Source organism: Aquila chrysaetos, chromosome 5 (assembly GCF_900496995.4).
Source record: "Aquila chrysaetos chrysaetos chromosome 5, bAquChr1.4, whole genome shotgun sequence".
Taxonomy (NCBI): domain Eukaryota; kingdom Metazoa; phylum Chordata; class Aves; order Accipitriformes; family Accipitridae; genus Aquila; species Aquila chrysaetos.
The window spans coordinates 33,905,102-33,920,929 of NC_044008.1; the positions used below are offsets into that span (position 1 = coordinate 33,905,102).

A 15,828-nucleotide genomic window follows, 5' to 3' on the forward strand; every position below is an offset into this window, starting at 1 on the left:
CCAAAACATTGTTAAGGATCTGACTTGCTTGTGTAATCGGAAGTAGTTTGTGCATTGGCATAAGTAATCATGATTTCATTCAAAGTGCTTTGTGTGTAATGTTTTCTTCTCCATGGTCAAAGTCCCCAGGTAATTTTTGCTTGGTTTGTTAAGCTTGTTAACTTTTTCTTTTTTAAGCTAAAGGAACATTAAAAATTGTCAACTATGCAAATGAAATTAAAACAGAACTTATTTACTAGGAGGAAAACCTTCTACCTGATATGATAGAATGAGATAAGTGAGTGGTAAGCAAGCCCTCAACCATTTCTGCCAGCTCCTGGCACTGACTTGGATGACTGTTTAGGAATGCGTTTGCAAATCCAAGACTGTCCGGCGCAAACTACAGCTGTAATGTATTATGCATTCACAGTAAATTGACAGTAATACCACCGAAATCTGTCTAGAAGCATTCTGCAAAAGAGATGATACAATGCTAGTTTGAGAGTGATTATACTAGTGGCTGGGTTAAGCCTCTGAGCTTATGTACTGGCTGCTTTTAGAAACCAAGGAAAGTCACGTGAAGCGGAATCTTTCTGTAATGCTCAGCTTACCTTCCTACGGCCCGACTACTGACACCCCCTGCTGAAACAGCCTCCCTTGCGTCCCTGTGAGTCTACAGAACAATTGTTCAGGTGCTAGCCACTCAAATACAATCAAGCTCTTTCAAAACACGGCCGAACCCCTGAGATGATCTTGAGATTGGGGCTATGAAATCGTTCTTTGTGGTGCGCACGTACTTAACTAGACCACGCGGTGTGGAATGGTGTCGTGGTTTAACCCCAGCCAGCAACTAAGCACCAGGCAGCCACTCGCTCACTCCCCGCCACCCAGTGGGATGGGGGAGAGAATCGGAAGGAAAAAGGTAAAACTCTTGGGTTGAGATCAGAACAGTTTAATAGAACAGAAAGGACGAAACTAGTAATGATAATAATAACAATAATAGAATGACAATAATAATAAAAGGATTGGAATGTACAAAATATACAATGCAATTGCTCACCACTCACTGGCCAATGCCCAGTCAGTTCCCAAGCAGCGATCCCTCCCAGGCAACTCCCCCCAGTTTATATACTGGGCATGATGTCACATGGTATGGAATACCCCTTTGGCCAGTTTGGGTCAGCTGTCCTGGCTGTGTCCCCTCCCAACTTCTTGTGCCCCTCCAGCCTTCTTGCTGGCTGGGCATCAGAAGCTGAAAAATCCTTGACTTTAGTCTAAACAACTTTCAGTTGTTTTCAGCAACAACTGAAAACATCAGTGTGTTATCAACATTCTTCTCATACTGAACCCCAAACATAGCACTCTACCAGCTACTAGAAAGAAAATTAACTATCCCAGCTGAAACCAGGACAAATGGGGAAGGTGGATCTCTCCTTCCAGCCCATCCACCTGCTACACAAGCAGAATCCAACTGCATCGGTGAAGCTGTCAAATGAATGGTGCGGCTGCTCAGCACGATTCCCCACCTGGATTACAGATCAGGGAAATGTCCTTTCAATGGTGGTACGTCTCAGTGTGTCAGCAGCACGATACAAACAGCCACAGACAGCAGCTCTGCTTGGTTAGTAGATCCGTACAACACAGGGAAATAGATGAAGGGAGAACAAGCGGTGGATTTATACCACTATAAACACCAATTTGAGCATCAGGTCCAGGTATCACAGCTCTCAGTCCCAGGCTTAATTTGCCAGAGCACAACGCTAAGACACTTAGACATCTCTCGTTCTCCCTTTGGCTGTGGTCCCTTCGGCAAAGAAAGAATTTGCACCAGGATTACAAGTGTGAACCATTTACCATAAGGTAAAGCAGCCCGGCTGCACCGCAACAAGTCAGGTGCGCTCCTCCAAAAATATGTAGGGTCCATGACCGAGGGTTTCATGGCTTGTGGACTCAGCAAGCAAAAAGCAAATAAGAGGTAAATAAATACAGTAAAGGTTCTAGTGACTGTATCTACAGTAGCATATTTCTGACATTTTTTCTAACCTTTTGCAAATGAATGGATAAGGAACCTAGTTGTAGGAAAACCTGAACTTTAAATGTGTAGCGCTCCAGATTAGAAGTCTGTATTCTTAGCACAGAGGGCTGAAGCAGCTGATTCACTTAATAAGCAATACAGATCCTACCACGCTAGATTGTTACTAAAACAACTCCCACCAAATTGCGGAAGAAAATGTAAATGTGCGCTCCTGAACATTCCCGAAAGGAATGTAAGGAATGTGCACATCAACATAGCGGGAAGCACCATACAAAAGTACTATCAGGAATTTTTAAAGGCATACATGATACAGAAAACCACTGTTCCTTGCCCACAAGAAATACTTCTCCCTTTCACTGTAAATATGTCATCATGCTAGATACTATCACCAGGAGAGAGGGTGCTACTCAGTGGGAACCTATTACATCATAACAAAGTGATGAAGATAAAAGATGACTTCTGTTCTTGTTACAGAAATTCTACTCCTAGGAAATTAAAGCGCGTGCTGTATGGTATGCTCTGCCCCAGGTATTTATTATTGCAATGCTTTCTGATGATTTATAGGTTCCAGGTTATCAATTATACGATGCAATAGCTTTTTTGATTACCAGTTTTCCCTAGTTTATATTCCAACACTATTCTCAGTTCCTCTTTAAATTCTGAAGACGCTTTGTATGCGCTCCCTCATAGGTAGTATCAAGTACTGCTACTTACGATGATGATGTTTAGGTTTTTTGTGGCCAATACCACTACAAAACTTAGTACCTTTGAACAAGGACACAGAGGTAGGTAGAGCGGGATTTCTGTCTGCTTCTTCATTTCAAGACAGGTTCTAGCTACATTTAAAAGGGTGCAGCTACTCTAGCTTTATAAATACATATGTGCATATGTACGTGCACTCACTCACATCCCTTTAGGCACAAAGCAGTTTTCTAGAAGCTGCTTTGAGAACACCTTGAAACCTGTGGAGAAAATCAAGCCTGTCTTGTTTTCCTTGCTGCTGCCATCTGTGGCATATGCACCTAGTTATGCTTGGCTGCATACTGTCGTATGAGCGCTTTGTGTCAAACTGACCTAACAACAAACAAAAATATCACACCAAGAAATGCTGTTAACACTGGGACACAGGCTGAAGAGCACAAGAAAAATAATGCATCGCCTTCCAGCCCTACTGGTACTGTAATAAGGGCATGACACACATGAGAACTGCTAAAAGACTGAATTTCCTTCCAGTCCCTAGTTGTATAGCACGGTCAGGATTTAAAAAGTTATGCAAGTCACGCCGAGGGGGAAGACAGGAGAAGGAAGCAGTGTTGTCAGCCCTTTCCAAATGAAAAAGCAGGCTACTGAAGGTAAACAAACACTAATCAATCAAAAACAATAAAGTGCAAACTTAACAGCAATAATAAACCGCGCAAGCAGATTATGCTAGGTGTAAATCAAACTGGATTACGTGAACTACCCTTCTCCCCCAATATATGACACAATTCAGGCTTCTCAAATATAACATATTCCAGCAGGGAACTGGGTCATACGATGACAGACTGTAGAAGACCAGCACCCACCAGGGCACCTCTGGGTTATGATCGTGGGATGTAGAAACTCCTACACCCTCTGAGCAACGCACCCCATCTCTCCCTCACTTGGTTCTCACTGTGCAAGTGTCAGTCAGACCTACTTGTGGTCTCTGCTCAGTCATTTTCTCTCAAAACCTCCTTTCCCTGTGACCGGGATGCTGCTCCTGAGGACCTACCACCTGCGGCCTGCGTTTCACAGAAGCATTTAGGCTGGAAGGGACCTCTTGAGATCGTCTAGCCCAGTCCCAATCATTTGCAGATGCCCTGGAGGGTTTAGCTTTTTTTCCCCATTAAGAATCTGTTTCTCCCCCTTTGCAGTGGTTTGGATCTCTCATCCCAGTTTTCCTTCACCTCTGGCTTTCTGGGGTGTAATTGTTTTTTACCCACATTAGGGTTAATTGCCTTCAGCTCACCAAAATTCTAAGTGTTAAGGCTGTTTTATTTTCATACAACACAATGGTGAGCTTAAGAAAGCATTAATATGAGATCCGTTCTAATTTCCCAGGTGACCACAACAACGTGGTCTGCATGAAAGATTAACTTCGGACACAAGAGAACGGTCAACAGTCACCAACTTGGAGAGCTCCAGAAAACCCAAACCTTTATCGCAACAGCAAGAAGAGCAGATCAAGGCAGGGGGGAAGGGAGGCCACCACTGGAAAAAAAATGAGAGCTGAAGCATGCCACACTCATCCAACAACTCTGTTGCTAGCCACAGCTCTCCGGCAGCGGAGTGAGCAAGCAGCAGCAGATGGGAGGAGAAGGCAGGAGGCTGAACCGTAAAGAAAGTTCAGGTACCAGCAGAAACGAGGGACAAGTGGCAGAGAGACCACACCTGAGGGGAGAGGAGGGACACCTAAGCTACCAGCCGTACCGGCACCCTCAGAAAAATCTCTACTCACTCAGTATCTGTTTTGATGCCAGGAAAAGGAAAGGTTAGAAGGATTTTGAATCGGGAACATCAAAGAGGAGGGATACCAAGGAACACCATACACACAGCTCAGCTATGAGCAGGGCAGGCAGACAGAAATTACATGGGGGACTCAAGCTACCATTGCTGGAGGTCCCACAGAAGCTGGGGAGGACCAGAGTTCAGATTCTCCTGCACGAAGTTTTCTTTTAAATCAGGTATTAATGGAGTCCATGCTTCTATGAATGTGTCTGCTAGCCCCAGTGAATCAGCTACAGGTTTTAAACACATGCCCAATTTATAAGCTTGGATGAGTTAAAATTAGAAATGCTTCCAAACCCTGATTTCTTTGCTCTTGTAGGCTTGTTTTAACCAAGTACCGTTAACACATATTCAGGCGCACCAAAGAACAGGTTTTAGGGAGAATGCAAAGGCACCAGTTTGATTATTGAGTGTCAGGTGCTCAATGCCCCTTTGTGTCTTTGAAAATTTCTCCCTGTACTAGAACAATTCCACCAACACCCCAGATCTCCAGACTATAGAAAGACTTACAGGGTCATCCACCCCCTCCTTAGCATATTAACTGAATGTCACACAAGGACTACAACATAGCTAATGTTTCCTAGATTTTTTATTTCATGCTATCTTCTACAAAATGGAAAGTCTGCAGATTTCCACCAATTCCTTTCAGTAGCTATTCCACAATCTATACTAGTTCACTGTGAAAGTCTCCTTTTATCTTAAATCCTCTCCATTTATAATATCATTACATTACTGTTACCTCTAGCTCTTGAATACTAAATAATTCCTTCATTTTAAACCTCTAAGAATCTTCTAATACTAGACACTTATCATACAACACTTTTGTCATTGCTTGGACAAGCTGTACATACTCAAGTTCTTTCAAAAGCTTTCTTAGCAAGCCAGTCCTTTTTTCTGTGTAATCAGGTTTGCTGTTGTTGTCTTTACTCCCTGCAATTCATTGATATTTTTCTGAAATGGAGAAACCCAGAGTGAATGCAATAACCCAGACGCAATCTCAGTTTAAAAAAAATTTCAAGTTCCCAGATGCCTTACTACAGTATGCTTTCCTTATGCTTCAAACACTAACGGTGTCTGCAGGGATTCTTAGGAAGAACATCACCGAACAGGGTACACAAGTTTTTCCTCAAGCCTACCCCACTCCCTGAATGGGTGCTGAGCAAATCTGGGGACTGTTGCAAGTTCAAGGGATACTAGCCAATGTTAGAGGAAATCTTAGGAGTGCCTTTGGAACAACTGTGGCCCAATATGCAAATGCATGCTTAGGGAGTTATTAAAACACAGATTATTGACCTCAAAACCACAAAAGCTCCTTTGGAACCCTTCTGGATCACTACACAGCTGTATTTAGAGACTGGCAGACTTCTAGCTGTGGAGTCAAGGCTGGCACGTCTTCTTCTCTTGATAGGAGAAACAGTACGGATGTTACCACCATCTAATTACACTTAAATAAGCATTTATGCTGGGGAAACCGTATAAACCTTGCTCTGCCTAACAGAGAGAACAAGTCTACAACTGGAAGTCTTTTTCTTATTATACTCCCTCTATGTTTTCAGACAGGGCTATTGCCACTCAAATTCCACTAAAAGAGTTCTCAGTTATGGATCGCTAGCAGTATTGATTGTAATGGCTCCTTTGGAAACATTACAGTCTATCGTAGCAACGTTGTTGCTGCTCCAAATATGTTAATCTGCTAAAAGCTTTTTGAACACTGTCTTCAGAGGTCTCTTTTAGTCTACTCGTCCTTTTAGACCATGCCCATTGCTTTAGCACCTTGCAACAGCACAGAGTTGCGAGTAGCATCTCCCAAGAAAGTTCAACAGAAGTCAGTTTTCTATGCTTGCATTTCTCTCTGAAGTCATCAGGATCACACACACCCCAAAAAAGTATGCACCAAAAAAAGAAAAGCAAACAAAATGTTGTTTAACATAACAAATAATGAGAAATTTTTGCTGTAAAATTTTCCACCTTGAAAATGGCTACAGCATTTTTTTCCCTCCCAAACATGGTTTAAAGGGGAAAAAAAAAGAAAAAAAAAAATTTACTCCCTAAGTGGGACGATGACATATTTGCTACAAGTTTAAGTTTTTAAAGTTCAGTAGTTGAAAAATCTGAGTGAACATTCATAATGGGTATTTATCATGGAAGACATGACCAGGCAAAAAAATTGAAAAACTGAAGTACCCTTTCTTAAAATATTTCTTCTCAGATTTTCCTGAGAAGAAATCTTTTGAACAACACCAAGATGGAAAAGTTAGCATGTCTTAAACATTGAGACAAAATATGGAGGAATTTAGCCAAAACAGAGGGACAGAAAAAATTCAGTGAAAAATCATTTTCACCCCTTATTCAGCTGCACCTCAGCACCCCAGGTAGGAGAATACAGCTGCTCTGTGGAGCTGTACCTTGGCACACGACCAAACAGGACAAAATATAGGGAACCAAAGAGTCACTACATGGAAGTACAGTTTCCCGTGACAGCTATATATAATCTCCAGCTCTTATCCACTGGTTTTAAATAACTTACGAGCTCGGTTCTGTACCTCCCTTAAGACTCATTGGAAGCAGTGAAGTTAACCATTCTTGGAGTTATTTTTCCAAGCCAGCACCCATACGCCCTGGAGGATACAGACTAGAAGAACGTAAGCAAGGCAGGGAGAGTAGGAAACCTATTTCCCACGCCTTATAAGCAAACAGTAGGGGAAAAAAACAGACATTACGACTGATCTAGATGAAGGGATGTATAGCAAATGCTGCTGTCCTCTGTGAAACCTCACTGGAGACTGAACCGTGCTGCAGGAGATGGAGAAACCATAAAAAAAAAAACCATTAACCTAGCTAGTCTCAGCCACGCTTCGTGACTACAGAACTATGTCACAGCAAAAGCAATTACATAAGGGTAGCAAGACCTCGTTTCCCCACGTCACCACCCCTTGCTAATGCAATCCTCCCCCAGCAATATGGAAAGACGTGCTTGACAGCTACCCAGAAGAGCCGCCGTCCCCCCTCCCGGGGCACACGTGCCGCAGGCGCCGGGCTCTCTCTGGCACGCAGCACAGATGCTGTCCCGCTGTCGACATCCCATCTTTAACTTCGGCCGAGGCCGGCGTCCCCCGCTCCGCTGCCAGGAGAGGCCGCCTGCCGAGCAGCCACCTGCCCTTGGCTGCTCCCGACGGGGACGGTGACGTGGAGGAGGTCCTCCTCGGCCGCCGCTCCTCCGGCCCTCCCGCCCTTCCTGCGCCCCACATCGCCGCGCCGACGCCGCCTTCACGTGTCTTCCTTCTATACGTGCCCCAGAGCTGCACATCATACCCATCTTCAGCCTCCCAACAAACACGCCGGGTCGAGCCCCGAGATAATACGAGCCTCAACAAGGGTTTTGTACTTGCGGTGTTTTAGAAGAGGCCTCATTGTAAAGTTAGCAACAAGTAAGTGCAATTCTGTCTGTTATTAATCGGTATGAATTCTTTTGGGCAATACTGAAGGTATAAACAGAACATGGTTATTTGAATTAACCTGAACAATCGAACGCTCATTAAAAAAAGAGAGTTTTGGATGAATCAGCATTGTCCCAATAGAAAACAGACCCCCAGGGGCTTCAATTTATTGCAGATATTGGATGCAACCTGGCTGTGAAAAGCACCGGGTCAAGCCCGTAAGAACACAATAAAACAGGACATTCCTCTAAATGGAGTCACACCCTCGCTGATTAGTAAACGCAGGTACTAATTCACTCCAAAGGTTGAAGTTGCAGAGGCTGGAGACATCAGCTGTCCCACCAAGACCAGGCAAAGCCGTGGAAGTCACGCTGCTTGGCACCGTCTCCCAAGGGGATCTGGGCAGGTAAGGTACGGTCCTACACCAGCGAGCAGGTATCATTTCTCTCCCCATGCTGTAGCTTCTTCCAGAATCCATACTCTTAAGAATTTAACAAACTGAAAGTTGACAAAAGCCCATATCAAGACACATGGCAAGAGATGCGAGTACAGGAAAAAAAAAAAAAAAAATCAAAACCCAAAGGCTATGGAGGGAATATTTAATTTCTGCTTATTTCCTTTCCCTCCCCCCAAAAAGCCCACTATAGAAAACAACAACAACAAAAAAAAAAAACACAAGAAAAGAAAATTTTTTTTTAAAATACCTTTCCTTGCAATGAACAATGACATAATTTTTAGAGCCGTACTTAAAACAACTTTATTGCTCTACGCTTATACCTTTGTGATGCTTTATATGCCTAATACGCACACTCAGCAACATTATTTATTTGAAACTTTCAGCATTAAGACAGTTGCAATCCCCAAATGCTACAGGCCAAGTTTTCTGTCATACCTTAACTTTATTGTGCATCAACTATGCACTAATGACTACGTACAGGGATTGCAAGCTTTTCTTCCCTGGAAACCTGAGTTTCCTTGCTATCTGCCGTATATTAGGTCCCCATTCACTTTCCATTTCTCAGTCCTACCCTCTGCTGTACCATTACAAGCATCAATCCCAAGTCCGCAATGTTCAAGTATTTTTCTTCCCATAACTTCTTCCCCTTCTCTTTTACAGATAAGCCAGCACAGCAGTAGTTAGCAAGCAACACAGTCTCCAGTACCAGGTATATTCATGATTTTTCAGCATCCTAGTTCTCCACGCATGGTAACTCAGCCAGCCCACCTTGCCAGCAGCATCGACCACAACCCGGGCAGTGCCGTACCACGACGGTTTACTGTTCGCGTGGGTGCAGAGGTGACTTTGGAACGTGCCGGAGGCGGACGGGGATGGGGGCAGCGAGGGGGAAGGCGTAGGCTGTCGTTCCAGACACGCCAAAATCTGGAGGTCTCTGGCTACCGCGTTGTCATAGAGTAATTGCTTACACTATAGGCATTTCTAACATTGAAAAACACTCCAGTGCTTACTGAAATTAAACTCAGTTATTTCCATCTTTTTGAAAACTAAGGGGTGAGGGGTTTTCTTTGTCTCTCTGAAAAATTCTGGGAATTTTTATTACCGACGGATGATCTCTATGCTGGAGGTCCCGTATTTTGAGGATTTAGTGATTCTGAGAGAAACCAGCTTTCTTCCAAGACAAAAAAAAGCTGCAGATAGGTATTCACTCTGCCGTCAGCCATGCCAGTTGGCAACATTAGCATCCTCTCCCCCAGCTGTCTGTTACCGCTCCTCTGGGAGATGAGTACAGCTGGAGAAAAGGGATTTTACGGGGCTTTCTAATCCATGTCACTGCAGTCAGCCAGGTTCGCTCCTGAAGCTGGTCGACTTTGCCATCAGCAGACACGGGAATGCTCATATGATCTCTTGCTTTGGAAAAGTTGTGGGGACGGTAACCTCTAGCTCCCGGGTGGTGACAAGCAGCTGGGAACAGTAATATTTTCAGCAGGCTCAGCTGGAACCAGGAGAAAGCATCTGTCCATAGTTTCAATGACAGGTGGCAAGGAAAAAAGCCTGTGTGAAGTGCATAGGGAATGTAAACCCTATTTCTACGAGGGAAAGTTCACTTGCATGTAGTTTTAAAGATTTATTTTTAGCTCCTTTATTTAGTAATGTCCAGAGATTATGTCATGGGCCAAAACCAGTGATCTTTCCAAAGGGATATAAGATGTATATTATATATATAGTAATATTGTCTTGCTAGCATTTTAAAATAATGGGCTAATGATCCAGTCATGCAGCAATAGGTAACAAATCATTTACATCAAGAGGCCTATTTCGGGGGGGGGGGTTTCTGCCAGCAGTTTGTGCCGGCAAGCCCCAATTCAAAGAACAGTAGTGCTGAGTCCTTTCATGCATCCCACTGACAGATTAAATAATTTCTTTGGTCTTTTATAGCACACCTTGTTCCTCATCGGAATATACCATATCTTGCCTCTAGAACTGTCCCTCCTCATCAGAAATATCTAAATATTACTTATAACCATATTAAGAGTTACATATCCTAACTGGCAGAGAAAAAGCTTATCCTCTGAATGAGTTCCAAGTTCTGCATTCAGATACACAGGCTCCCACATTTTTGTGACAGTCATGCCCTTTATCTTTTCCTTAAATACATATTCCTTTGCTTGTAACCGTCTGATTGCACTCTTCTGTCCACCCTTTAGCCTCCTCTTTGAGGAGTTTATATACCTTTTGATGGGCATATACTTTCCTTACACATCACTTGCATATTTGGTGCCTCTCATCGCTTGATTTACAGCGCACCTTCCACCACTCTCCACTGCTGCTGGAGGTGGTTGGAAAGTGCCTCCATTACTACACGTACGCTCTTATGGACAAAGATAGTCTGCTGCGTAGTGTGTACTCTCAACAGCAAGTCAGACCCAGAAACACTAACACAGTATTATATCTATAAAATATATAAAATAATACAGCGTCTAAAGGGGGGGGACGGGACACGACGCAAAGAGTTACTGCCTAGAGGAGTGCCAGAGGAGACCAAGTTACTCTTGCAGCCTTAATTTAGTTTCTCACACCTCGAAACATCATTTCCTATCGCAAGTTGAAATACCTGGCTTCAGTGGGACCTTGCACGTGCTTCGCATTAAGTCTACGCTCGGGAGAATTACTTAAGTCAGATGTGTCCGACCCATTCGAAAGCCTCAGCTCCCTCCAGCCTCTGCTGTTGTGGTTTTGTCTGCCTTTTCAAATTTCCATGCAGTTACATAGGCAACAAGTGCTCCTGCAGCAATGTGATGTTCATGTTTGCATAGGAAAACGGCTCTATGGACTTTCATCTCCACTGATCTCCTCAAATTGTATTAATGCAGTACATTTACAACGAAAGAATTATAAGAATGACAACTGGTATTTCTCCAAAAGCCTTTTTCAACTACATTAATTACATTTCAATCCACCCACCTGATTTGGGCTTTACCTTCAGTGTCATCCCTGTTTTGCAAAGGGAAAATGAAGGGTTTGAAAATTTCACTGACTTGTGTAAACAGTCACCAACAGAGAGAAGTTTGTGGTATAGGTATTCTGACTTGTGTTCTGCTGCTCTGACCAGAAGAGGAATAATTTTCCTTTCAACATATTTTGACATAATAATATCTGCTGTTGGCTAGGAAGTGCTGGCAGATGTTCACATATAGCAACACTAACATTTTGGAAGACTTCCGCCTGTTTTCTATTCATAATTGTATCTTCCCACAAGCTACACTGGAACATTTTACAATTACTTTGCAAATCACATTTCCAGAAAGAGAAGTCCCTGCAGCTAACTAGAGCCAGATTACAGTGGCATTCAGGTGCTACCATCCACTCCAACCAAGGAGCATCAGGCACCTAAAAAGCTTTAGAATTCAAGACCACAGCATCTAATCCTGCTGAAGTCGGTGGGAAGAGTTCTCTTTCCCAAATCTTATGCTTTCTATAAGATTTGTACAATGACAGAGCAGATTGGTACACAAAAAGAAAGTCCAAGTGACCACAAACTTCAAATGGCTATAAATATTTCTAAATCAGGAACTGTAGAAGGGGCAATCTAAATGGTCTTGAATGGACTACAACAGACTAAAACTACCTTCAGAGAGTAACTGCTTACTGTGTTATATGGCCTAGAAATATAAGCAGCTTTGAAAATCAATTACGCAAAGAAGAATTTGTCAGAACAGCCAATTAGATGCTAAAATCCTTGTATTGAAAATTGATGCTACAGCTAATTAAGCAGTCAAAACTGACTGTTCGCCTAGAAACAGAAGGAAAGAGACTGTTCCGCTTTAGCTGCACGTACACTTTTCCCATCATATACCTTTAATTGTCTGTTACCTGTTGGCAGTTCAACCTGCCACTACTGTAATTTCTTTCTAAAATAAACAGCATTTAGGCTTTCTGTATGTTTTAAACATATGTAAAGTGAGGCTTTACACCAGTCGAGAATGTGGTCTATCAGAAAGGCAACATACTAAAATGCCATAAATATGTATATAGTACAAGATTCAATGTGTCAAGAAACCAAAAGGCAAAGGATCACAAAGCTGCCAGATTAAGTTCACAGATCATTTAAAGTCGTTTGTGTCCTTTTCACAAAACCATTTGGGTCTATGACTAAGGCTTTAGCTGCGATAAGGAAAAAACACACAGGCAGAAAACAAATTTCAAGTCAGCACGCACATGTATTTGAAATTCACACACTGCAAATACATACGCTCAGAGGCATACATTGCAGCAATGTTCCCATGGTGTGAGCTCTAACAGCAGAACAAAAATGACTAAGCGGACCCAGTGGTCTGATCAAGGAAGGAGACTTCTCTATTTCTAAATGCAAGTTAAGAAATGAAAATCCGTTTGCTCAGTAAGGACCCCATTTACTATAAGAAAATCAGCAGCCGTCCTATGCTGTAGCAGGAAAAGTATCTCCAGTCCTGCAGGGCGCTGAAGACTTCCCAAGGGATACTGCGTGACTTCAGCCACCACTTAAACCCAAGTGTTTTCGTCCTCGTTATTTCCCCGATTGACATCAACAAAATAAAAAGGTTGGTGTGAAAATTTAAACTCTTATCTCTTTTTGCTAGGACTAAACTAGTTAGCCGTTTAGGAAGTACGTACGCTCATAATTACAAAAAAGAGGGAACAACTTGGAAAAAAAAAATTCTTCCACCCAGTTAATTTTTTTGTCCCGACGCTGGGAAAATATACAATAAAAAAAACCCTTACTCTTACAGACCTCTAATTCTGTTACCACTGAAGCCAAAGGGAGTTTTGACTTCCCTCACCCCATCATAGCGCAACGAGGCCTCAACTTGGAACCGTACCCGAAAAATTACAGCTATTTTAGGACACGAACCCCACACAAACAGGTTGCCATTCTAAGCAGTCACCCCCTTCACAGAGGGCTCTGCTCCGAAGCCACAAGCCCACCACGGATATTAAAAACCAGCATGTGTCAGGGTTTCTGAATGTATATGCCCATGTGTCTCCACATCAATGTCCATAGTGACACACGCTGGCTGTACCGGGGAAGAACACTGCTAGAGAGATCACCTTAAAAAAAAAAAAAATTAAAAATTTGCCACCTTTGGCAAGTATTCGCTTCTGATAAATTATCTCATTAATGCAAACATGAAAAAGAAATTCCCTTTCCAGATCTTATCTCCCTTGAATTACAACTCTTCTGTATGGGAAACGCAGCCTCTTGCCTGTTGCACTAGAAATGCTTTTGGATCCCAGCTGAAACTCCTGGCACGACACGAGAAGCCAGCAATCAAGTCCCCCTATTTTAAAAACTACAGGCTGATGGGGAGATTTGCTCTTGCTTCACCAGATGTTGAGCCATATTCCTTGCTCTTGTTTAGTCATGCTTCTAAGGAGCATTTCATCATCTTTCAGATAAGACACTTGCTTCTAAAGGCCATTTTTAGGCTTTTTTTTTTTAAATTAAGATATAGGTTTTTTTCCCCGAAAATGTTCTTGACTCCAGCTTCATTTAACGTATCAGTACATTATTAAAGCGTAATTCAAAAATACACTGAAAATGAGCAAGTCTAGGCAATGTGACCTATTCCAATAAATTCAACTAGCCACTGAGAGTTATTTTACAGTCCTTTACAAATTACAATACAAGGAAGTTTAATTATTTTTTAATAAACCTCCTAAACATATTCTTGAAAGATGGAACAAGACTACTATTTTATTTCTATTACCGATACAAACAAAAAAACCAATCACAAGCCCTAAGAAAGACCGAAACTCATTCTTTGTTTCTCACGAGGGGTATGACATAGAAGCTCACAAGGGCCACTTTCCCTTCGTGAAAAAAAAAAAAGGGAATTCTTATTTTCAGCCACCTGCCTCACTCCTCTGGGGCACTTCATTTCAGCCTTTTGCTCGATTCACACGAAACTTTCAGTGAGCATTTCCTTAGCTGGAACTGGGGTATGTTTAGCGTTTCCCAAGTAAAGCAGAAGAGTGGGTGGTGCTATTATTCATCACTGCACCCCACGACTCACAAAATAAGCCATCTGCCGTCCCCGTTCCTGCTGTACTTTAATTAAGCGTCTACCAGTCAAAGGAAAAAAAAAAGTGGGGGGGGACAGGGGAAAAAAAAAAGCGGGGGTGGAGGGAGAAGAAGAAGAGTGGAAGAAAAGCGGGCAGGAAGGGAAGAGAAACCCCCCCGGGTGGTTCTGGAGCCGGCAAATCCCTCGCTACGGTGGGGGCGACGGACGGACCCCCCCGGTGTGCGGCGCAGGGGCCCGACCGAAGTTGAGCGGGGCCGGGGGAAGGAAAGGGAAGAGAAGAGAAGGGAAGGGAAGGGATGAGAAGGGAAGGGAAAAGATGAGAAGGGAAGGGAAAAGATGAGAAGGGAAGGGAAGGGATGAGAAGGGAAGGGAAGGGATGAGAAGGGAAGGGAAGGGAAATGATGGGAAGGGAAGGGAAGGGAAGGGAAGGGAAGGGAAGGGAAGGGAAGGGAAGGGAAGGGAAGGGATGAGAAGGGAAGGGAAGGGGGATACGGGGCTGGGGGCGGCCGTACCTGGGAAGAGGAAGGCTTTGCTCCCGTTGTGCAGCCCCGGCACCTGGCGCACCCCCTCCGCGGAGCCTCCCAGCTGTAGCTCGGCCAGCACGTCGATCTGCAGCGAGGGGTCCACGCCAAAGCCTGCGACTAGACCCACCAAGTGCCGTTACCCCCCCCCCCGGAGCCCGACACCGCAACTTTCCGAGCAGCCCTCCACCCTCCTCCCGCCCTTCCCACCCCGTTCAGCCGCGGACTCCCCGCACCTGCGGCCGCCCGGGGGGACCGCGAAGCTTTCCCCAACCTCCCCCCCAACCCCGGGTGCCCTCCCGGCGGGTCCGGCATCCACCTACCTGTCCCCAGGCAGAGGAGAAAGCAAAGCGTGCTCAAGCGGATGCCGGACTCCATGGTCCACCGATGCTCTCAGTCCATAATCCCCCTCCTCCGGCTGGTACGAGTGGAAAAAAAAAAAAAAAAAAAAAAAAAAAACAACCCAAAAACCCTGCGGGGCAGAGGCTGGGCTCCCTGCCCGCCTCTCACCGGGAGGAGCGGACCCCCCGCCGCCCCGCAGCTCGCATCACGGCGGGGGCCGCGCCGCCCCGAGCACACAAAGGCGAGGGCGGAGGGGAAGGGAGAAGGGAGGACGGGCAGCGCAGCCCTCCGCCCGTGGGCAGACAATGAGGGGGGGGGGGGGGGGGACACGGGACACGGACACGGACACGCAGAGCCTGCCGCCACCGAGCGAGCGAGGCCGCGGCAGCCGGGATGCGGAGGCGGCGCGTCCGTGCCCGCCCCGCCGCCGCCACCCCCCCGGCTGGAGGGGAGAGCTGCTGCCCGG

The 15,828-nt window shown here is 44.6% G+C and overlaps 1 protein-coding gene across 1 annotated transcript in view; it reads right to left on the reverse strand.

The window, feature by feature from the left end:
• Positions 1-15,828, reverse strand: part of NELL2 (neural EGFL like 2) — a 155,662-nt gene extending 139,834 nt beyond the window's left edge. The window contains exons 1-2 of the mRNA XM_030015236.2: positions 15,344-15,828; positions 15,012-15,140 (exon numbers count right to left, since the gene is read on the reverse strand). Coding sequence (XP_029871096.1) covers positions 15,012-15,140; positions 15,344-15,398 — 184 coding nt within the window. The 5' untranslated portion in view covers positions 15,399-15,828. The remainder of the gene's footprint in view (positions 1-15,011; positions 15,141-15,343) is intronic.